Source organism: Leuresthes tenuis, unplaced genomic scaffold (assembly GCF_036924035.1).
Source record: "Leuresthes tenuis unplaced genomic scaffold, fLeuTen1.0.hap1 SCAF_3, whole genome shotgun sequence".
Taxonomy (NCBI): Eukaryota; Metazoa; Chordata; class Actinopteri; order Atheriniformes; family Atherinopsidae; genus Leuresthes; species Leuresthes tenuis.
Genome location: NW_027325357.1, coordinates 23,516,848 through 23,537,995, shown reverse-complemented (window position 1 = coordinate 23,537,995; position 21,148 = coordinate 23,516,848). Strand labels below are relative to the sequence as shown.

General features: G+C 40.5%; 3 protein-coding genes across 3 annotated transcripts; 1 reads left to right on the top strand and 2 right to left on the bottom strand.

The window, feature by feature from the left end:
- The first annotated feature begins 1,662 nt into the window (after window positions 1–1,662).
- Window positions 1,663–3,468, top strand: thoc7 (THO complex 7). The gene is made up of 8 exons (XM_072383192.1): window positions 1,663–1,747; window positions 1,998–2,118; window positions 2,297–2,424; window positions 2,529–2,615; window positions 2,784–2,841; window positions 2,949–3,015; window positions 3,120–3,189; window positions 3,302–3,468. Exons 1-8 carry the CDS (start codon window positions 1,729–1,731, stop codon window positions 3,361–3,363), a joined length of 612 nt encoding a protein of 203 aa, XP_072239293.1. The 5' UTR covers window positions 1,663–1,728; the 3' UTR covers window positions 3,364–3,468.
- A 1,063-nt stretch (window positions 3,469–4,531) lies between these two features.
- On the bottom strand, window positions 4,532–8,733 carry LOC140303766 (interferon-induced GTP-binding protein Mx). Its single transcript, XM_072382659.1, has 12 exons — window positions 8,472–8,733; window positions 8,111–8,248; window positions 7,847–8,001; window positions 6,872–7,010; window positions 6,587–6,785; window positions 6,429–6,507; window positions 6,220–6,342; window positions 5,988–6,129; window positions 5,754–5,912; window positions 5,554–5,630; window positions 5,200–5,439; window positions 4,532–5,100 (listed from the first exon to the last, which is right to left on the bottom strand). The coding sequence occupies exons 1-12, from the start codon at window positions 8,656–8,658 to the stop codon at window positions 4,876–4,878; spliced, it is 1,863 nt and encodes a 620-aa protein (XP_072238760.1). The 5' UTR covers window positions 8,659–8,733; the 3' UTR covers window positions 4,532–4,875.
- A 1,543-nt stretch (window positions 8,734–10,276) lies between these two features.
- LOC140303763 (interferon-induced GTP-binding protein Mx-like) lies at window positions 10,277–15,894 on the bottom strand. The gene is made up of 12 exons (XM_072382657.1): window positions 15,635–15,894; window positions 15,382–15,522; window positions 15,126–15,280; window positions 14,565–14,703; window positions 14,295–14,493; window positions 14,128–14,206; window positions 13,920–14,042; window positions 13,655–13,796; window positions 13,348–13,506; window positions 12,930–13,006; window positions 12,544–12,762; window positions 10,277–10,867 (listed from the first exon to the last, which is right to left on the bottom strand). The coding sequence occupies exons 1-12, from the start codon at window positions 15,819–15,821 to the stop codon at window positions 10,598–10,600; spliced, it is 1,890 nt and encodes a 629-aa protein (XP_072238758.1). The 5' UTR covers window positions 15,822–15,894; the 3' UTR covers window positions 10,277–10,597.
- Window positions 15,895–21,148: the final 5,254 nt, after the last annotated feature.

The following is a 21,148-nucleotide window of genomic DNA, read 5'->3' as shown; positions in this document are numbered from 1 at the left end:
TTACCAGAACATATAGTTCGCAAACAGTGACGTTTCTAATAACATTTATAATCCTTTCCATTTTTTATAAGGGATGAGAATCATGATCGCTGGCTCCTACTATTCACACGTTGCATTATTCCTATTATGGGGCAAGTTTCTGCCAGTGTTTTGTCAGTGTGCGTTTGTGTGTATATTGCAGAAAGTATATTATAAACACAGTAAAAAGGCGTTGATTTAATGCGTCTACAAGTTGTGGGTTAAAGTGCTATGGTGGTCAGTAAGAGTAAATAAAGTTTTAAGTAAAAGTTCATTCATATGTTGCACTCAATAGGATCATATCAACACAACTTCATTCCACACACAAAAAAACAGGAGGTCAAGCTAAATTGACGTCCTTATATTACATTTCCTATATGCACCGTGTATGACCATTATATGAGAGAAAATGTATTGTGTACCGTGAAACCATCCATTGAAAAATAATCTGCTATCTTGCCATTCAAATGCATCAATACCCTTGTTAAGCCATAATTGGGTCGTTATTTGAGCTCCGCAGTATCATGCTGTCAAAGGCCATCAGTTGCTAAATATAAGGTTATGCAATTTCCTTAAACTTCACTTGATTGTTTTTGAGTAATAGGTGCGACGACTTTCTAGCAAGCTAACAGCAGCCAGCAGTTTTAGCTGGCGTTGCTCAAGTACAACACCTCTGCTACACCTCTACAACGCGCTAATTAAACTATCATGACAGATTACATTTCAAACATCAAAAAGACTATATAAACATCAATCAGTAGATCGTTACTGGACTAAATACACCATGTTTATGAGGAGCTGTGTCATGGAAACAGGCTCTATTCAGTGCTGGTCTGTGACTGGCACAGCGTTACTACACAGCAGTGGTGGCTAACTGTTACATTAGCCTGCTAGCTGACACCAGCCATGACTAGCGTTAGCGAGGAAGCTGGCTGTAGCCTGGTAGCCAAGTACAAGTCATTAGCTATCGACACGTCTCGACAATAACTTCATTCTTACCGTGACTCTGGATGCTGTGGATTTAGACGAGACACCAGGCTGATAGATAGCAACTGTATACACTGAGCGAATAAGACAGAAGACGGTAGGAAAGAAGCTAGTGCAGTGCTCAGCCTCTAAACAGGTCTTCACCTGGTGCTTCCATGTCTGTTTACCAGACTGCATTCTGGGACAGAGACGTCACTGCGCGAGGACGCACTTACGTCATCGAGGTATTTTTGTAACGTTGTCTACGCTGAAACTCAATGACAGGAAAGCTAATTGGCGAAGTCAGAAAAATGATCAAGTGAGAAATTTAGTTTTTAATATTAGTACAATGGCAAATTACCTAAAATTAGATAAATGAATGGATTATCATGAAATGTTCTCTCCAACTTAGCTTTAATTTTTTACACAATATACATCTTTAAATACCGAGAACAACATAAAATAATGTTGGGTTTCACAGTAAGAACGAAGCCAAAACTTGCCAATGCACAAATTCTCTTTTTGAGAAACTAGGCCTAATGTAAATTTGGTCATGAGGATTAATCACCTTTGAAAAGTGGGTGCCCAAAAAAAAAGGGGGTTGGGAAACACTGGTGTATAGCGTCAAAGGGTAAAAAAAAAAAAGCAGCAATGACCTTTCCACACCAAGGGGAGGCAGTGACGCGCTTAACCGCGCCAAGTCTACCGGCAAGTACGAAGAAGAACAACAGCCACAGTGCAAACATGGGGGCTGTTACAGATGGTAAGTAACTGTGCAATTCAATGTTTTCAGCTCTTTCGTATAAGCTATCTGCAGTAATATTGAGCTTGTAAGTCGTAGTATACAACCGCTTGTTTTTTCTGAAGGGAATCGATTGTATACGTAACAGCAGCCTTTTCAACAGCTTATGTATATAGTAGCCATGTCTGCTAACTATGCTAGCTCTGAAGCTCTCAGATTTACACGACGTATCTGGAAAGCTGTTCAGTTGCCTCTGTCGTCTGTATTACAGATGAAGTCATACGAAAGCGTCTTCTTATCGATGGAGACGGAGCAGGAGATGACCGCCGAATCAATCTGCTGCTAAAGAGTTTCACCAAATGGTGTAATTCGCCTGGGACCCCGGAGGAAGGGTGAGGGAACTCCACAGAGGCCAGCTTGGGATACGAGTTGACAAATTTCCATGTTTTTTTTCTGTCTTTTGGAAAACGTACTGACTTTTCGTGCAGTGAAATCTGCTATGTAAATCCAATCTGTCTTTACTATTAACAACTTGATTTGAGTGCTAAACGGTCTTATATTGGTTTGTAGATTTACTCAGTACCAGAGGATGCTGGGGACTCTGGCCCAGTGTGAGTTCTCCATGGGGAAGACGTTGATGGTTTACGACATGAATCTTCGGGAAATGGAGAATTACGAGAAGATTTACTCTAACATAGGTGGATTTATTTTCACCCTGTTTTTTTATTGTATTTTTTTTTTTTTATTTACAACTGCAGACAACTCACAAATAGCATAATTTGCTTGTTTTTCCACACTGCAGAGCAAAATATCGAGTCTGCACATGACAAGATCACAGAATGCAAAAAGGAAATTCAGAGGGCCAAGAGGATACGAAAAAACCGTCAAGGTAAGGATCTTTACTGTAGTTGCAGCTTTATTAGCACTGTTTACTGGTACCCTAAAGCAGGGAATTATTAGAGGTGAACGGTATTTTATTTTTTTTATAAAAGTCACTGGTCATTGTAGGAGGTATGGCTTATGAAAAATGGTTTCCTCCCTCTTTTTCCCCTCTCAGAATATGATGCTTTAGCAAAGGTAATCCAGCAGCACCCAGACCGACATGAAACGCTCCAGTGAGTTGGCACGTGTTGATACAAACATTGTTTAAACTCCTGCGCTCTGTGTGAGAGCTTTCATGATGGTTTACTTGTGGGCTGAACTTTGCTCTGTTCTCTTATAGGCAGTTGGCGGCGCTTGACAAGGAACTCCAGCAGCTTTCTCACATCAAGGAGAATGTGGATGCGAAGGTAAAAACCACATATCTTCATTATCTCTTTTGTTTCGTGTTTGACTTTTTTCAGTTACTCACACCTTTTTTTTTTTCTTGTAATCAACCTTTCCCTGCCTTTAGCTGGAGTTGAGGAAGAAGCAGTTTCATGTCCTCCTCACCACCATTCAGGAACTACAACAGACACTTGAGAGTGAGTACTTTTTATCCTCAACAGGGGCTGGGCTGTGCATCAGTTCAGAAAATGCTTAATCTGAGAGAAGTGGTGACAATTCTGCCTCGCTTATTATTTTTCTCTTCCCTAGATGATGAGAAATCGGACAACGACGACCACAGTCAGGAGAGCCCATCAGAGAACGGCGAATGAACATACGGCGAGCCTAATTGAAAAAGAATGCGCTTTAAAATTAATTTGGGTTTGCCTGAGAATCCTTTTTGTATGTATTTTTAAATAAAGTTGACTTGTCCATGTTTGTCTGTCTTTGAAAATCATCCATACCGTTTTATTGGTCCTTTTCAAATGAATTGATAACCAAAGCTTTCAGGCTGAAAAAGTGCGATCAGATCAGAGTGATATGAATGACTTAAGTATTGACTAATGAGCATCAGTTCCAAAAAAAAAAGAATTCTCCACACTTGCCCCTCTTGTGGGTGGTACCATCTTTAAGATCAGGCTCTTTTCCAGAGGCCTGGGAGCTCGAAGAGTATCTTAGCTGTTCCTTAGCTGAACTGCGCACCATAGCACGCTTAGCTCTGTTGGAGCCACTCACCCTGTTTTGGGGTCATAGCCCCTAATACTTTGATTTCCACTGGCACCGATGTTACCTTCACTTGCCACATGTATCCAACTTTCTCCTTTTTTGGAGCTTACAATAGCCACATCTGTCACTTGTGCCTTCTTCTGCAGTCTGGATCTGGACATTCTCCACCACTTATGACGGCATCTCCCACTTTGACGTTGGACTTCCAAACCATAGTCTGTACAGATGTTCCTGAACCCTATTTCCACCACTAGGACATGGCATCCGATATATGTCGTACCTGCCTGTATCTTATACCCTGCTAATATGTGCTGGAATGTCTCAGAGGCCTCTTTGCACAGTCTGCACCTGGGCTCCTGTCTGCTGTGGTAGATTTTCAACCTGTCGGTGGTACTTTTTCAGCAGTGGTATATGCCATGCAGATGCTTATTCTTCCACGATGGTTGCTTTTCCTCGTCCCCTTTTTCGAGGTTTCGGCTACCTGAGGCTCTTAGCACTTCATCATTGGGGACCATCTTCCTGAAGTATTTTTCATTCTTTGTAATTTTGTCCTGGTTAGTTGCTCTGATGCCCACAAGCCCCCAGCCTCACTACTTGAACTGTCAATAGCGACAACATTTATAATGTTATATACAGTATATTGAAGAGGGTCTCACCAAAATTGAAGCAGAAAAGTTAAGCGATGCAAATAATTCACACTGACTTCTCTGAGACACTAAATAAATCTCTATTGATATAAACTGACAAGGAAAAAAATACGATGAACAAAATAGATTTGGTTTGATACATTTTACCCATGACAATAGTTTGAATTGTCTGTTATATGTCACAAAGTCCCCAGCTGCAACTAAGTCACCCATCACAGAAACATTGTCCATGATGTGAGGTGAGGTCCTGGAAAAGATCTACAATACATTGCATAACATATGCATTTGAGTTCTGCAAGGAATGTGTTGGATTATTTTTTTCTCTTCTTTTTTTGGCAAAAGGAGTAAATATTAAATCAAGAGCAAATTTGTCCGATTTACATTGGACACAATAAAGAAATAAAAGTAACAGTTATGCCATGTTTGACAAATAAAAGGTACAGCAGGCTGATGCAAAAAAGACCTTAACTTCTAGAACTCCACCAGGTATGCACGGGCCTGCATGAGGCGTTTGAGCCGACTCTGCAAAGCCGCCCTCTTGTTGCAGATGTCAAAGTCCTCCTTCAGCAAAAACTCCAAGTTTTCCTTGTCCTGAAGCATCTGCAGCATCTCCCTCAGCAGTTGGACGGCAGACTCCTGCAGCATCTCGTAACGGATCACCAGCGGAATCTGGTCGGCAAGACGCATTCCAGCAATCTGCAGGAGAAGGGAGAAACGAATGAGCCATTTAATGACAATCGTACAATCTGTCACAAATGACAGATCTTAAAAGAAAGCATTCAAATAAAGACTTACTTTGTAATAGGATTTAAGATGCACCATCAGCTCTTGAAGCGTTGCATGATTATCATTGCTGTACAAAAGGCTTGTTTCAGAACGCACTTCTTCCTCGGCCTGTTCCTCCCTCTTTCTATCACTCAAACTGACACTGTAGGTCTGGTCCTGGGAGTAAACAAGCAGCTCCATCTTAAACTGAGTCCTCAGCAGGGATTCGGCAGCCGACTCTTTTTCCTGCTTGATGGCTTCAATCTTTGCCTAGAAAAGACACTTTTCAGTTAAGCCTACATATGATGTAAATTACATTTTGACAGCCAAAACACTAACAATGACAAAAACTGGACTTGGACGAAACTAAAAGAGGCTCGTTACCTTGGCTGTTTTCACAAGGTTTGGAAATCCAGTAAAGCTAATTTGAGCCAGCTGTACGAACACCTTCCTAACAGCATCTGGAGGAAACCAAAATAAAAGGTACAAATAGTTTCTCAAATTCAACTGAGTAACAAAGCCTGCTGGACAATAAAAAAAAATTATGCACTAAGAATAGTCCGGTCAATATTAGGAACACAAACCTCCTATGTCCTTAAGTTTCATGATTGCTGGTTCTTCCAGCTGTTTGATCTGCTCCTTAACCATCACCTCAAAGGTCTTGTAGTTGATAAAGCCCGGTAGTTCCCTTCCACGGTACTTGTCTTCATATTCCTCAACCTCTCTTTCTATTTTCTGGTTAACTGTGGCCAATGAAAGGTCATGTCAGCATTGTGGCAATGAAGAGCTGTTCACCAGTTGAAAAATAACATACTCACATCTTTCCCCTGAGTAGTCCAGGTGGGCCTTCCATTTCCCAAACTCCCTCCTGAGTGTAGAAAACACATTGAGTCTCTCTCCACACTTGAGTTCCTCCCCTGTGGTCAGACTGATGGCATCCTGAGTGAACGCTGTCACTTTCTGCAGCACAGACATGCAACAGGTATTTCATACCAAAGAATTGTGAGGGCGAAAATGTAGCTAGGTTAGATATTACATAAAGCAGCTCACATCAATGAGGAAGACAAGTCTCTCTGCCGGGTCAGATGGAGGTCCGTTGCCGTAACGATCAAGCTCTGCCTGGGTCTGTTTCAGTTTTTCCTCTATCTGCTCCTCCAGTCTGGGCAGAGATTTCTGGAAGACACACGACAAGAGTCAAACACCTGACTGCTAGTGATTAAATAATTCAAATAATTTGTTGAGATGAAGTAGTAACTCACCTCGATGTGATGCACCAGCTCCAGTGTGAGTTTTTCCGCCAGATTAGGAACAGTAGCATGGCCGTCATTGTAAAGGGTGCTGCAGCAAGAATAAATCGATAATGAATTGCTCAACCATATAGCCGGTGTAACGACTTTCCTAAAACAAAAGAACTTACTCGAAATATGCATGATTTTTGAAGAAGTCCTTCTCTCTCTCTATTGCTTCAGAAAGAGAAACCTTCTCTGTGATCTCCTTCTGTCCCCTGCACTTGACGATCATGTAGCCCTTCGACAGCTGGATGACTTCATTATGGACAATTTCAACCACCGTCTCTTCTGTGCCTTTGTCCACCAGGTCAGGCTTGGTCAAGATACCTGAGATGGAGAATGAGGAATAACTACGAGTTGAGTATTTCACCTAAAAGCCAGAGTTCCTGATTCCCTAAATCACTTCAATTTACCCAGAGTTCTCTCTCCCTCAGGATCCACCTGCTGTGCCATCATCAAAGCCTCTGTGGTTGCTATGTCAACGTTGCATGGCACCACCACCAAGCTGATGGTTTCTTGTTTGGTGATGAACTTCTGGATCAGTCGCTTTATCTGAAATCAGCAATGTATATTGTGTAAGTTAAAAGGTTGATAGCGATTAAGTTCCATCTCACCTAGCTTTTCTTCCTTCATACATCATTTGACATACGTGGACATGCATTAGTGATGTGTCCTGGGATCATGGTGTGTTTTCAAGTAGTCCTACTCCCCCCACTTCTTACTTCACCTGCCACAGCCATCTTGAGGCTACCTCTGCTGCCTTGATAGAAACCGGCTACTGGCCTAAGCACTCTCTAGCCTGTGTACCCTGTGCATCAAACCTGCCAGATATCTCCACTCATAGGCACTTTTTAAATTCACAAAAATCTAACGTTATGATAAAAACGATGAAATACTACGTCTGAGGGCCTAATTTCAGAGTTCCAGAGTTTAGCAATTAAAGGAATCTATAATCAGAAATGCAAATTTTCACAACAATTCAGTATGGTGGAATAATGTGTGAATTATCATTGGGTCCGAAGGAGACCTTTAAATTTGTTTCACTCATATCCGAGAGCTCTCTTTCTGAACATGTTTCTTCCTCAGGTATATTACAGGTGAAAAAAATAAATAAAGAAAATAAATTCCATTAATTTTCAGAACTGATAAACGTTAGGTGCTTTTTATTCAATTCAAAACATGATATTGTGGTCCATTACGCCATCTTGTGGCCGAAATTATTATTACAAAAATGTACATACAGAAAAGTGTTTCTGTACTGGCAGGAAAAACAAGTTTGATAGATTTCTATCCTGTTAACCTGGTTAAGTCCCAGCTGTCAGCAACTTTCCCTTGGAACAACGTGCTGCCAAAGAGACTGACCCAGAGGAAACACTAAACTTGCCGACCTGATCACCGATGTTCTCTGGCTGTCCCTTTACAGCCACCCTGGCGATGCCGGGCAGGTCAATGAGAGTCAGGTCTGGAACGTCAGGAGAAGCGATTTCCAGACTGATGAGGTCATCACTGATTCCCACGCCAACTCCAGCCATTTCATCCTGTGCTGGAGGAGGAGGACAACGATGGAGGTTCTTATCAGTGACACCAATAAGACCCAGTGGCTTTTTTTCAGTGTTTTCATCGAGATTTTTAAAGATTATGCACTGTTATACCTTCTCTAATCTTTTTCTCCACAGTTGCAGGGTCATCAATCTCTTCCTCAACATCTTGGTAGCATATCTTTCCATACCACTCTTGTCCTTCTTTCCTTCTCTTCATCTTCAGTTCGAGAGGACATCTTGTTACAATGCCTGGAATAATCATGAGCCAAAGGTGACAAAGAGAAACGTGTACAAGCCTACACACATTCGGGTCACTTTTACTCATTTGTCACATCTTCCACGTTTGTTTGAAGCGTACCGAAACCGAACAGATTGTTATTTTTTCATTTATTGAATCATTCTTCCCTCTTGAAAACACAGCACCTGCTGGCTCTGGCTTTAAAAAGGCAGTCATTAGTTAGGCATAACTTACCGCTTCCTCTTGGCAGAGCCACCCCTGACAGCGCCTCCAGCACAGAGCTCTTCCCCGAGCTTTGGTCTCCTATCACGGCGATAGCGGGCAGCGCCAGGTCCTTCTCTACTCCCAGGGAGCGGAGAGAGTCAATCAAGTCAATGCAGGGGCGCACTTTCTCCTCATACTGTTGGTTCAGAGAGTTCATGGCGACTGGTTGTCTTCTGAACTAGAATGCAAGCTTAAAGGAATTATCTCACAGGACAACCTGCTCTGTGACTGGTATGATTCGACTGGTCTGATGAAGCACAATGCGCTGCAGGAAATTCGAAAGTTAGGTTTCGTTTCCCGACGTTGCGGTAGTTAAACGGGATGAAACCAAACCACAAAGTGCCCCGGTTGAATAGTCCACCTCACTTCAGTGGTAGAGATGGAGAGCTCTTGAAACGGTGTGGCAAACATATTGTAGTTACACTGGTGATTATTTTCCTAGTTGTTTCGAGGAGGTGAAAAACATATTTTCTAATTCTTATTTTCACAGAAGTTCAGTTTCGTTTCTTCCTCGCACACATCGGTCTTGCAATTTATGGGAAAGCGCAACTCTGCTGCCAAGACAAAAAAAAAAAAAAAAAAAAAAGATGACAAAGGCAAGTATGTTTTTAGAATGTTTTGGTTAACCGGGCTCATTAAAATATACCTTATTCAAACCCTTGAGTTGGTTATATGCTCTCATAGATGTGAGCATCTGCCAAGTCGTTATACCGTTCCGTCATAGATGTTCAGGAATATTTTGGTCTTGACTTTGGTGACTGAGTAACAGTCTGGGACTATTCCTGAAGCCACCATTGCTGTTGCGGCTGTATGCTTTGGTTCACCGTCAATAATCAGTTGCATCAGCCCCAGGTCTCTGCACTCTGGAGCAGGTGTTCATGAGGAACATCTGTATAAATGACTACATTCACTCTTCCCTCGGCTTTGTGTCCCTGTTCTTAATTCTTGCCAATAAGCAGCCCCAGTCTATGATGCGGCATCCCCAAAGTGTCACCATGGGGAAAGTGTCATTCAGATGATGAGCCACATATGGTGTCACCAAACATGGTGCTCAGAACTCTGCTCAAATAGTTTTTGCTTTGGTTCACCATTGTAACCACCATTGTAAATGAATTCATGATGACTTCCTAATGGGTGGAGCGATGCTGAATAGTGTTTCAGTAGGTTCTATGTCTACGGAGAACATAGGAGGCTCTTTCAGTCCCCATTGGCTCCTTGCTCACACAAATCTATTTGTTCAGTTACTTGGTTTGTTTGGTAGGACAGCCAGATCTACTGGTTGACAGTTTCTGTTATCCTAAGAACATTCAAAGCCTTATAAAAGTTGTATTTTTTTATCCCACGCACTGACATTTGCTTAACTGTTTGTCAGTAGCCAGTAGTCAGAGCCTCAAGATTTATGGTTTGATTTTTTTCCTTCATGTCTTGCAGTGTAATGTACAGGATTTTACATGTTCATTTTTCTTTCTGTCAAAACCATGCTCATAAATGTCATTTTTCTTAAGTTTGCCCCAGACTCATGGATTAGTGACAAAAACCAAATGTACTGTCCAAAGTTTGCATAGAATGATGGAGAAGTTTGAGTGAGATGTTTCACTGTTTGGTGTTGAACAAATTATTTCTTGAAACATTTTTACTTTGTTCATGTAAATGAGCTAATTAAATCCCTTTAGAATAATAATAATAATAATAAAAGTAGGTTACAGTATTTTCCAAGTATGTTTCCACTTTATTTCAAGCATTGATTACAAATTAGGGTGAACAGGCAACTGATTTCATACAACAACAGCAAACAACAACAACAGAAAAAAAAACAGAAAAAAACAGAATTTCACAATTACAACTTTTTTTCTTAAAAAAAACCACCAAATCCTTCACAGTTGTTCTGAGCTACTATTTGACATGGAACTTGTTCTTGCACGAACAAAAAGCAGAAACGGCATTAAAACAGAAAGCTTTCACTGTCATGAATATTCTTTTTAATAAAGAAAAAAAAAGATTTTGCTTATGTCCAATTTGGGTGAAAAACCAGAGTGAGCTCAGACTTGAAGCTAAACTTATCCTTGGTAACGTCAGTCAGATGATAGAGTTTGGTTTCAGTCACTAAACTGCACTTGTGTTGTGCTGAAATACATGTTCATAGTGAATTCACTTAAAATAATGCGTGCCTTCGACAGACGTCTAATGCTGTTCTGCAGGTGGACTCTGTTGCTTTTTATGCCACCATCCTCTTGAAGCAGGGACTCCATTTTTTCCTTGTCCTGAAGCATTTGCAGCATCTCTCTCTGCAGCTGCGTGGCAGACTCCTGCAGCATGTAATAGTGGATCATCAGGGGGATCTGGTCGGCAAGACGTTGGCCAGCAATCTGACAACAAGGCAGTGGTGAAACAAAAAGCTAAGTCCTGTTCGCTACCAAAAGAAATCTCTTCCGTCTGTAACATGAACATAAACAGTAGTATATCTGAGTTTGGATTATTCTACAGGTAAACATGTTTTCAATCACAAGCTGTTCGAGATTTTCTTGTGTACTTCATAATGTGTGGTAAAATGTTTTTGAATATTGTTTAGCCTGTTAGCTAACAACAAAATCATGCAATATGTTTCTGCTTTTTCTGGATTCATCTAGAAATGAGTTTTGGGATTGTTTCACTGTCCTGAAAGAGCAGGATATTGGAGGGGTGGAAGCTTTTTGTCATTTTGGACAAAATTAGAAAAAAAAACTCTTGATCCTCTTGCAGAGAGTGCTTACATATAAAGCTAGTATGAAAAGGAAAATTAAGAAAAATGGTTGTGGTATTACTCAGAAAGATGTTCTTGTCAGCTTGTCGACATTTTAACTGCATCCAAATAAAATACTAGTGTTTGTCTTACTGGATGACACTGGCACTGACTTGTTTTTTTCTTATTTTACTGGTTGACTGGTTCATTTGTTGCCTTGAACTTTGACGGTCATGGGACCTGATTCATAACACAATGCGCAGGATCCCAACAAAGAAGTTTATTTTGTGTCTCCAAGCTGACAATGCAACACAGAAATGGAAAAAAGGTTGCAGTTGTGCAGGCAGGTTCCGCCCAGCACCTGTGGGCCTGCAGACGTGGCCTGCACCTGACATTAAGAACACCACACTCCAGCCCAGAGTCAGACCCTGAACAAGTAGGAGCTCCCGAACAAGTTTGACACACTGTCAAGCCATTATCATTCCATTATTTAACAAATTTATTTTCACATCCATAAATCTATTTGTGCATGTCTTTATTCAATATATATGATAATATAGAAAATGTTTAACATTCATTTGTAACATTGGCATGCCCAAAACCTTTTTTCATTAAGATTTGAAATACTAATTTGCATGTCTGAGATGCAGACACAGTGGACACTGGGCTTGTTTGGGAGGTACCTCTGACTTGCATTTTTCCATGACTTACAAGCTATTTCAAGATAGTTTCATGCCTTGGAGGTACAAAACAAAGTGCAAGATTTTTCAGTTGGTTGTGACTTCAGACACCCAAATACGTCCGCTCAAAAACAGAAAAAATAAGCTTGGGGAAAAAAAACCCTAAAAACTATCTTATGATGGTGAAGCTTCTTTCTAACCTTCTTTACTGGGGTTTATGGGGTAAGACTGTAGACACATGTCCAAAAAACAAGATTCAAGTGCAGATCCTGTGATCTAAATTTTGGACTTTGCCCTTGTGGTGAAAATGCTGAGATGGCTGTTGACATTTAATACTTTAGCAGTATTAAATTAATTAAAGATAACTCAAGGTCCTTGATGACAAGGGTGACATATCCCTCACTCACTGAAGAAGTTTCAAACTGGCAGGGATGCAACGGTTTACTTACTTTTTCAATGTTTCTGATATGTTTAAAGATGAGGGTAGGCAGTGCTTGAAAGAGGATTAAGAGATGTCTTGCACAGATATGTTTATTAAAAACAATGTTCAATGTATCCATTTACTTTCTCATATGACTGTATAAACTATAAATGGTGTGAAATCCAGGTATAAAATGTGCAGTAGTACCTCAAAAACACTTACTTGGTAATATGATTTAAGGTGTTTCATCATCTCTCTGAGGTTGGCTCCACTGTCGGGCATGGTCATGGGTTTGATGATGTTTTCGTCCCTCTTCCGCTTCCCTAACTTCTTGCTGTATCTGGAGTCCTGGGTGTAAACAATCATCTCCATCCTAAACTGAGTCCTCACCATCATTTCTGCCGTAGTTTCTTTCTGGCTCTGGATGGCTTCAATCTTTATCTAAACCACACAGAATATTTTTGTTGAATATTTTATTCACTAATACTCTATTTAACAACATAGTCCTGGTCAGATTTATTAGTCACCCCCCCCCCCCCCTCCCCCAAAGTGTACATCCAGAATTTAAGAAATTGCAGATAAAAAACGAGTGAGGAAAAATTCAAAACCTTAGCCATCCTACTAAGATTAGGCAGTCCAACCAAGCTGTGCTGTGCCAACTGAAACAGCTCTTTCTTCACAATTTCTAAATATATGGAGAAAAAAGACATAAATCAAAAACAAACAAAAATACATAAGAAACTGGAAGCTATAATGTGTGAGGTGAGGCTACAGCCCAATAAGATTTATACTGCTATTCCAATTCAATGAAGAATACACTGTCAGTTCTCTCACATCAATATACAAATATACACGCAGGTTTGATCAGAGTTGGGAGGACAACACAGCAGCACACAGCAGTTAGTAACTGACTATTCATGATACAGCTTTAAAATCTAATCAACAATGAGTTGCAATTAAAATGTCCGTTTCTGTCATTAAAATAGATAATTGTAGAAATGATAGTAGCAACTTAAGAGGACATGCCTGCCACCTCCTTTAGTTTCAGGACAGCGGGCTCTTCAAGCTGTCTGATCTGCTCCTGAACCATGGCCTCAAAGGTCTTGTAGTTGATGAAGCCTGGCAGTTCTTTCCCACGGTACTTGCGTTCATATTGAGCCACCTCTTTCTGAAGATTCCAATCGACTGCAAAATGGCCACAGGACAATCACTTCAGGTTGTAAATGCAAGTGGAAAAAAATTCTCACAGTAAGAAGGAAAGTGGTTTAAACTGTACACATTACTGTGTAGAATGGAAGAATTAGTAGACACATTAAGTTGTTATCTAGCTCACATGTGGTTCCAGAGTTATCTATGATTCCTTTCCACACTGCAAATTCTTGTCTGAGTTTATTGAAGATTTTGGATCTGACTCCACATTTTAGTTCCTCCCCTTTGACAAGATAGATAGCATCCTGTGTAAATGCTGTCACCCTCTAAGAAAAAAAAAAAAAGTAAAAATAAAACAGGAAAAATGATGTTGTTGTGTTTTCTTATTTTTTTCCTCCAGAAACACTTTTAGATACAAAATGTAAAAAACGCTTGCTGCTAAAACTCACGTCGATGAGGAAACCAAGTCTCTCAGTGGTGTCAGATGGGGGTCCACTTCCCAGTTTGTCCAGCTTTCCCTGAGTCTGTTTCAGCTTTGTCTCTATCTGCTCTTCCAGTCGAGGCAGAGATTTCTACAAATCCCAAATCAACAGCTGTAGTATGTAAAAATACCTGCAGTGATCCACCCATTAATGAAGTGAGAAATACTGTTGTCACCTGGATATGATGCACCAGCTCCAGAGTGAGCTTTTCTGCCAATTTCGGAACTGTGGCCTGACCTTCATAATACAGAGTCCTACAATGCAAATAAAAGGTACAGATTACGTGTGAAATGGCTCAACAACAACACTCATTTGTATAGTTCTTAAATAGAGTGAGCTGACTGGAAATATGGGTGATCGTGGAAGTAGGCTTTTTCTCTCTCTATTGCCTCAGTGAGAGACACATTTTCGGTGATCTCCTTCTGTCCCCTGCACTTGACGATCATGTAGCCCTTCTTAAGGGGGATGACCTTATTCTGGACGATTTCAACTTTCTGCTCTTCTGTACCTTTGTCCACCAGGTCAGGCTTGGTCAAGATGCCTGAAAGAGAGATTGAGAATAATTTCAAAGAGTCAAGTAACTCACCCAAGAGCAAAATTACGTCTATTTACCCAGAGTTCTCTCTCCCTCAGGATCCACCTCCCGTGCCATCTTCAAAGCCTCTGTGGTTGCTATGTCCACGTTGCATGGCACCACCACCAAGCTGATGGTTTCTTGTTTTGAGATGAACTTCTGGATCAGTCTCTTTATCTGAAATGAGCAACTCATATTGTGTAAGTTGGTTGCAAATATGTTATTAACTGCGAAAAATATGAATTGTATAACTATCACATTAAGCAGAAACTGCTATGATCGACTAATGAGTAAATATAAAACCAAAGACAGTCACACAGATGGCTTTGTGAAGCTTACATTTTTAAATTTAAAAAACAAACCAAACACACATTACATTATTGACAATGGAATATCATATTTTAATCTTGCCACTAGCTGTGCTTTAAAAGCATAGGTCACCCTCAAATCAGATATTCCAGGTTGTATTTCTTTTGTAAAACTTAAATGCCTGCTCACATTTGGTCTTAATTTGTGTTCGCAAAACTTCCTGAATGACCGTTTTGCATATGGACACTCCTTGTTCAAGACTTCTGACTGTAGATCAGAATATGGCGTACCTGCTCGCCAATGTTTTCCGGTTGTCCCTTTACAGCTACTCTGGTGATGCCAGGCAGGTCGATAAGAGTCAGGTCTGGAACATCAGGGGAGCTGATCTCCAGACTGATGAGGTCGTCGCTGATCCCCACTCCCTTCCCAGCCAATTTATTTTGAGCTGAAAAATATAGACTTATATCATGTAAACAACACATGGAACAAATGCATTTCACCTCCCTCAGTCATAAACGTGACACTCTATATCTTTCTGTACTATACCTTCACGGATCTTTTTCTCAACATTTTCAGGTGTTCTTATCTCTTCTGCCTCACAGTCACGGTAACTTATCTTTCCACACCACTCCTCCCCTTCTTCACTTTTCTTCATCTTTAATTCCAAAGGACATCTTGTCACAATGCCTTTATCCGAATGATGAAACATGGAGGAGAGAGTTGGAGTTAAATATAACTAAAGGAGTAAGTTAAATTTGCACAAATAGCCAAACAAAACAAATAGCTTTCAACAACTTACCGCTTCCTCTTGGCAGAGCCACCCCTGACAGCGCCTCCAGCACAGAGCTCTTCCCCGAGCTTTGGTCTCCTATCACGGCGATAGCGGGCAGCGCCAGGTCCTTCTCTACTCCCAGGGAGCGGAGAGAGTCAATCAAGTCAATGCAGGGGCGCACTTTCTCCTCATACTGTTGGTTCAGAGAGTTCATGATGACTGGCTTCAGACAAAATAAATACAAGCGTAACAAAAGTCTCTCACAGGGCGCCGTAGGTGCGACTTGATCTATTTGAAGCACACTAATGAGTTGAAACCGTAACACAATATCTAATTGCAAAGTTAGGTTTCGTTTCCCAGCAATGCAATACAATACAATACTTTTTGAAGACGATGAAGAACTCTTAAAACCACCTGGCAAACATATTGCACTAATAGAGGCGATTATTTTTCCATTTGTTTCATGGAGGTGAAAATTATTCAGTAAAACCTATCTTCTAAGAAAATCTGTTTCGTTTCTTCCTTGCACATCATTTCTCCCTGCTGTTGATGGGAAAACGTAACTCTTCTAACAAGAAGTTCAACACACCTTTGCGTCATAAGATAAGAGTTACACCAAGTGAAACTTTGTTTGTGTTGATCTTGGCTTCACTCTGTAACTTTTAACAAAGTGAGATGTGTTTTGAGAACTTTTGGTACATTAGTCCAAATTAAAATCAAAAAGTGAAATCACAAAAGTATTAAAACCCTTTAGTTAAATCTGTCTGAAGCCTTCTTGGCAGCAACTTGAAGTTTTGCCTTCACAGCTTTTGCTCTTCTGGATTTGAGCAGTTTATTCATTTTCAATTTTGACAAAATCCAAGTTGGTGTCGTGTCTTTTACTCAGAGAGGCATCTATCTCACGATGAAGTCCATCAGGACTCTGCTGAAATGGTTGGCCTTATAGAAGGTAACATAAATTAGTCAGGTTACAAGAATATCAAAACCCAAAGCACTATGTGACTTCTCAGTCTATCAAAAGCACATTATGTGTTGAACCAGAAAAACTGGGTAGCGATTTGTTGTTAGGTTTCATTTCCTGGTATTTGTCACGTTTTGAGTTATGTTTTGTCATGTTTTCAGGTGTCTTGGTTATTTTCTGGTCATATTTTTTTCCCTGTCACTTCCTTTCACTCAAGTCACCTGTTTTCGTTCACAGCTGCACTCCATCACCAATCACCTCCCCACAGTATTTAGTTTCCAGGTTTCCCTCAGTCATGGCAGAATCCTCTCCTCCCTTCCATGGTCCAAGTCTCATTTGCACACGCTTTGTCAGGTCAGGTTTTGCCTCACAGTCTCGTCTCGTCTCGTCTCGTCTTGTTTTGTTTTATTTCCACAGTTAAGATTTTTGATACCCGGCTCAGCTGCACTTTCTGTTCTGTTTTTTGTGAATAAATCAAGTTGAAGTTCTGCATCTGGGTCCTTCCTGCCACACCACTCTCTGACAGTATTGTCGTAGTTTCAAAGATAATCAAACCAAACCGTTATGTACCTTGACTGATCTACTTTAGCAGAACAATAAGAGTAGCCTCAGATTTGTGTTGCAGACCTACTGCTCTGGCTGTGGTGATTATTATTTTTAAGCTGTCTGTTATATTTTTTGTGGACTGTAGGCCTAAGCCTATATGCTATAATGCTTGTTGTGTGAATTCACTTACAACCCTATCTATCCCTCAAGCCGTGGTTATGGGAGCATTTATTTTTTGTCATAAGACACGGGCTAAGAGGTTAAACAGGTAATGAGTATATGGAGACAAAAGGGAAGCTTTGACATTAATATGACAGTTGCAGTATATCATTCACGATTGAAGCTGCTGAGTACAATTCATTCACAGAAAGGTTGTTGAATAATGCAACAAAATCTCAAGTCTGTACTTTGTTTATATATAGGAGTGTAAAGAAATAATTGTCTGTGACACAATCCATTGTCTTTAAAAATTTTGAACAAATCTGGAATATGAAGGAAGCACACAAAAAAAGTTGTAACAGAGGAATGTTTACCATTGTGTTACATCACCCTTCATTGTAATCACACTTTTTAATAGTTTGGAAACTGAATATGGTAATTACTGCAGTTTTTTTTTTTTTTTTTTGGTGAAATCCGTGTCCATTCTTGCTGAATATAAGATTGTTGCTACTCAACAGTCTGTAGTCACAGTTGTCTGATTCTCCTCTTCAACTCCTCTTCAGCTGAGATTGGACTGTAATCCAATCTGTCCTGTGTATGGCTCTTCAAATGTGCAATTAAGTTGAGCTTCCTTTTAAAGCTCTTATGACACACCACGTACATATGGGGTCTCTCTGGGGTCACCCATTTCTTTTGTGACTGAAGCGGCGGCCACATTCTGTCCACAGGCATGTTCGCTTTCCTGTGAGGATTCTAATCTGCACTGTGACAGCTCCCCTCTGCCTGAAGTTCATGCCCTATTCCTTACACCGCAGTTTGGCTTTTCCCCTGTGTGGATCCTCACGCCTTTCTTCAAATGGCTCAACTTTTAAAATTGTTTTGCACAGGGTGAATTGGGACAAGTGTGTCTTCTTTCTCTGGTGAGAACATTTACATCTTCCCCCAATACAATGCTGCCTCTTTCCCTAATGCACAAGATAATGTTAGTGTGAAATATTATGTTGCTAAGAGTCTATGTATATATACATGCAGAGTATTTATTGATGGCTTGAAGAATGAAAAACACATGGTCAAAGTCTGCTTCTTCCGGAAGACTAGACTACGTAGACTTTTCCACATTGATGAGAGGAGGTTCAGGTTCACCCTCACTGTCCTGACAGTAGCCAGAGTGGTTCAGTTTGCTGCTGCTCATCTTGAGTGTGAAAATAAGACAACATTGTAGATATAGAAACATACATAACAGCACAGCAACTGTAAACTGGACTATGGTAAATTAGATTTTGATTCATTGAATTTATCTGGATTATAATTTGATTTAATCGGGCTATATCTTTAAAGTGTCTTGAGATCACTTTTGCTCTGAATTTGTGCTTTGTGAATTCAATTGAAATGATTCCATTCTTTGCTGTATGTGCTTTCACTCCCGACTCTCCAGGTTTTCTTGCTAAAGTCTGGATTTATTCGACAGGGGATCTCAGTTTTCTTGGCAGATAAGGATGGTAAAAACTCAACTTTCATAACTGCTGTCTACTCAACAGCTCTGTGGAGACGATGCAGCATTCTCAATTCTCAAACTGAAGCAACACTGGTATCGCACTGCTGCTTACCGAAGGGTCCTGGTTTGTCAGCCAGTGCTCCTCTTTGATAAGCAGGGTGCTCGCTGACTCCCAGTCGTCCTCCTGGTTGTGTTCAGGAGAGGCCTCCCCATCAATGATTGGATTGACGTGAAGACCTCCTGAATGACATGAGAGAGTTGGATGACACCAAGAATGTTTGCATGATTCAAAGATGTATGGAAATATGGGTCAGTTTTAGGACACCTTTGTTAATACATGCAATTTGTTTAAATGAATAATTAGTGTAAGCTTTGTTACGCAGTTAGAGCCACACACCTGATATCTGTAGAGTAATTTCAGGCCAGGGAACCAGCGGCCTCCTGCTTTGACTGGATGATCTCTCTTTGGTACTCTATGGGAGTGTTCTCCACAGCCCCAAAGCTCTCCACCACCGCTGCCAAGAGCCGCTCAAAGAAGAAGGTGTTCAGGTGGCGTAGAGAGCCTATTTCTGCTAGCCAATTTTGGCAGATTCACAGGCAGACTGACTGGTTTCAGGAGTGTTCATTTGTGTGGGGAAGACTCCACCAGCTGGTCAAGCACAAAGCTATCATCTTACATCCACCTCAGTATGGTATTTCCATTCATGCTCACGCTTCAATAAATCCCTGGACCTACTAACTGTTTTGCTGGCAATATATTGATTTTAGAGAAAAAAAAAGAAGAAAAAGGGGTGGCTCAAGACTTTTGCACAGTACTGTAAATAGGAATAAAAATCAACAGAAAAATGCAATTTAATAGGAGAATAATGAAGAAACTGAATTGAATAAAAATGTAAAGTGAGGTAAATATAAAGCTGTTAATTAAAAAAACTGAATAATCTAAACTAAATGCTCGCACTATTTTGAAAGTGTCACGGCTAGGTGCCTGGCCAAATCACAAAAAGACACAGGAGCAGATGCAGAACACAGGGAGATTTAGAGTTGGAACAGAATTTATTTACAGGTGCGTGGTGTTGGACACCAGAGGTAGGATCCAGGTAAATGTGGAACTCTGAGAGAGGAGGGCGACGGTTAGTGAAGAGCCAATAAGGTCATTTGTCCAAACAAAAGGGTAATGATCAGTTCTAACTAGATCCAGGTGGGAATCCAGAAGGGGAGGATACTGGCTGTGGTGCTAAATTGGTGACAGGATGAGCAGGCAGGTAGGTGAAACAGGAATCAAACAATGAACGCTCAGTCCTCAGCATGGGAATCCAGAGTGAGGAGAATAGCTGACAGAAGCAGCACTGAAGAAAAAAGAAGGCAAGGTGAAGGGAGATTATCTAGCAAAGGCTGCTTGCTCCTGCACCTCCTTAAAACTATGACTTTATGATGAGGGGGAACAGGTGTGAAGTCAGTAACAATCCAGACTTTGCCCCGGGCTCCACACCAAAGGCCCAGAAACCACAACAACAACACAGCCAAGCATGATTCTGACAGACAGGGAGTTCTGACAGCTCTTCATCAATTACACAACTGTGAAAAAGTCTTGATCCAGCCCTCATTTCATTATATATCACCAGGAAAATTTAATTACATTCGTTCATACTGAATGTATGAATATGTGCAAACATGAATGGAAATACATAGTCCACTTTCTTTGTGCTTTTCTCAGGACACACTGCACACCATGTGGTGATATGCCAAGTTTTCAGCAAATACCTCTTTGGGAATCATCGTTTTGGTGCAGAAATACTATTTTATCTCCAAAGAAAAAGTTTGAAAGACCTTCAGAAAACCTTTTCAAGCCACTTCTCTGAAAATCAATGTCAACGTGACTTTGAATCTTATTTCCATGAGTGTGCTCTGTGTCAAAAAATAATCATTTATAGATAGACATTTATTCAACACTATATTTTTGTTTGTTATTTATTTTGTCACCTCCGAGTGCTTGAAGGTTCGTATCTTCCCATATATCTTTATGTTTTATCTGCATAATCATAGCATGATATTTTATATTGTTGTGTCAAATATGAGTTACAGTGAGGGCTATCACATTGATGTTGAACAGAGGAGGACTGTGAATGGAGTCTCTGGGAGTTGAACCCAGCTGTTGTTGTAAGGATCCACTGCAGCCACACGATGGCATCCTTATTACAGGCTGTTTTCTCTCGCTGTTATGTTATGCAGTGACTTTAATACTGCTACCATTGATAACAATTATAGGAACTTTCTGGTGCTTATATCTTTGTACAGGTCTCTAAACTGATTCTACTTATGGATCATAGTTTCATTTACCAATCCATCTCAGAGGGAAATCATCTTTTTAACATTAGTTGAT

Coding starts and splice junctions, on each gene's coding strand:
- LOC140303766 (XM_072382659.1), bottom strand. CDS start 8,658: ATGAACTCTCTGAACCAACAGTATGAGGAGAAAGTGCGCCCCTGCATT. Junction 6,786..6,871: donor TGAGGGAGAGAGAACTCTGG/GTAAATTGAAGT, acceptor TCTCCATCTCAG/GTATCTTGACCAAGCCTGAC. Junction 5,913..5,987: donor GGACTACTCAGGGGAAAGAT/GTGAGTATGTTA, acceptor CATTGGCCACAG/TTAACCAGAAAATAGAAAGA.
- thoc7 (XM_072383192.1), top strand. Junction 2,119..2,296: donor CCTGGGACCCCGGAGGAAGG/GTGAGGGAACTC, acceptor ATTGGTTTGTAG/ATTTACTCAGTACCAGAGGA. Junction 2,425..2,528: donor GAAGATTTACTCTAACATAG/GTGGATTTATTT, acceptor TCCACACTGCAG/AGCAAAATATCGAGTCTGCA.
- LOC140303763 (XM_072382657.1), bottom strand. CDS start 15,821: ATGAACTCTCTGAACCAACAGTATGAGGAGAAAGTGCGCCCCTGCATT. Junction 15,523..15,634: donor GGCTCTGCCAAGAGGAAGCG/GTAAGTTGTTGA, acceptor ATTCGGATAAAG/GCATTGTGACAAGATGTCCT. Junction 12,763..12,929: donor ATCTTAGTAGGATGGCTAAG/GTTTTGAATTTT, acceptor TGTGTGGTTTAG/ATAAAGATTGAAGCCATCCA.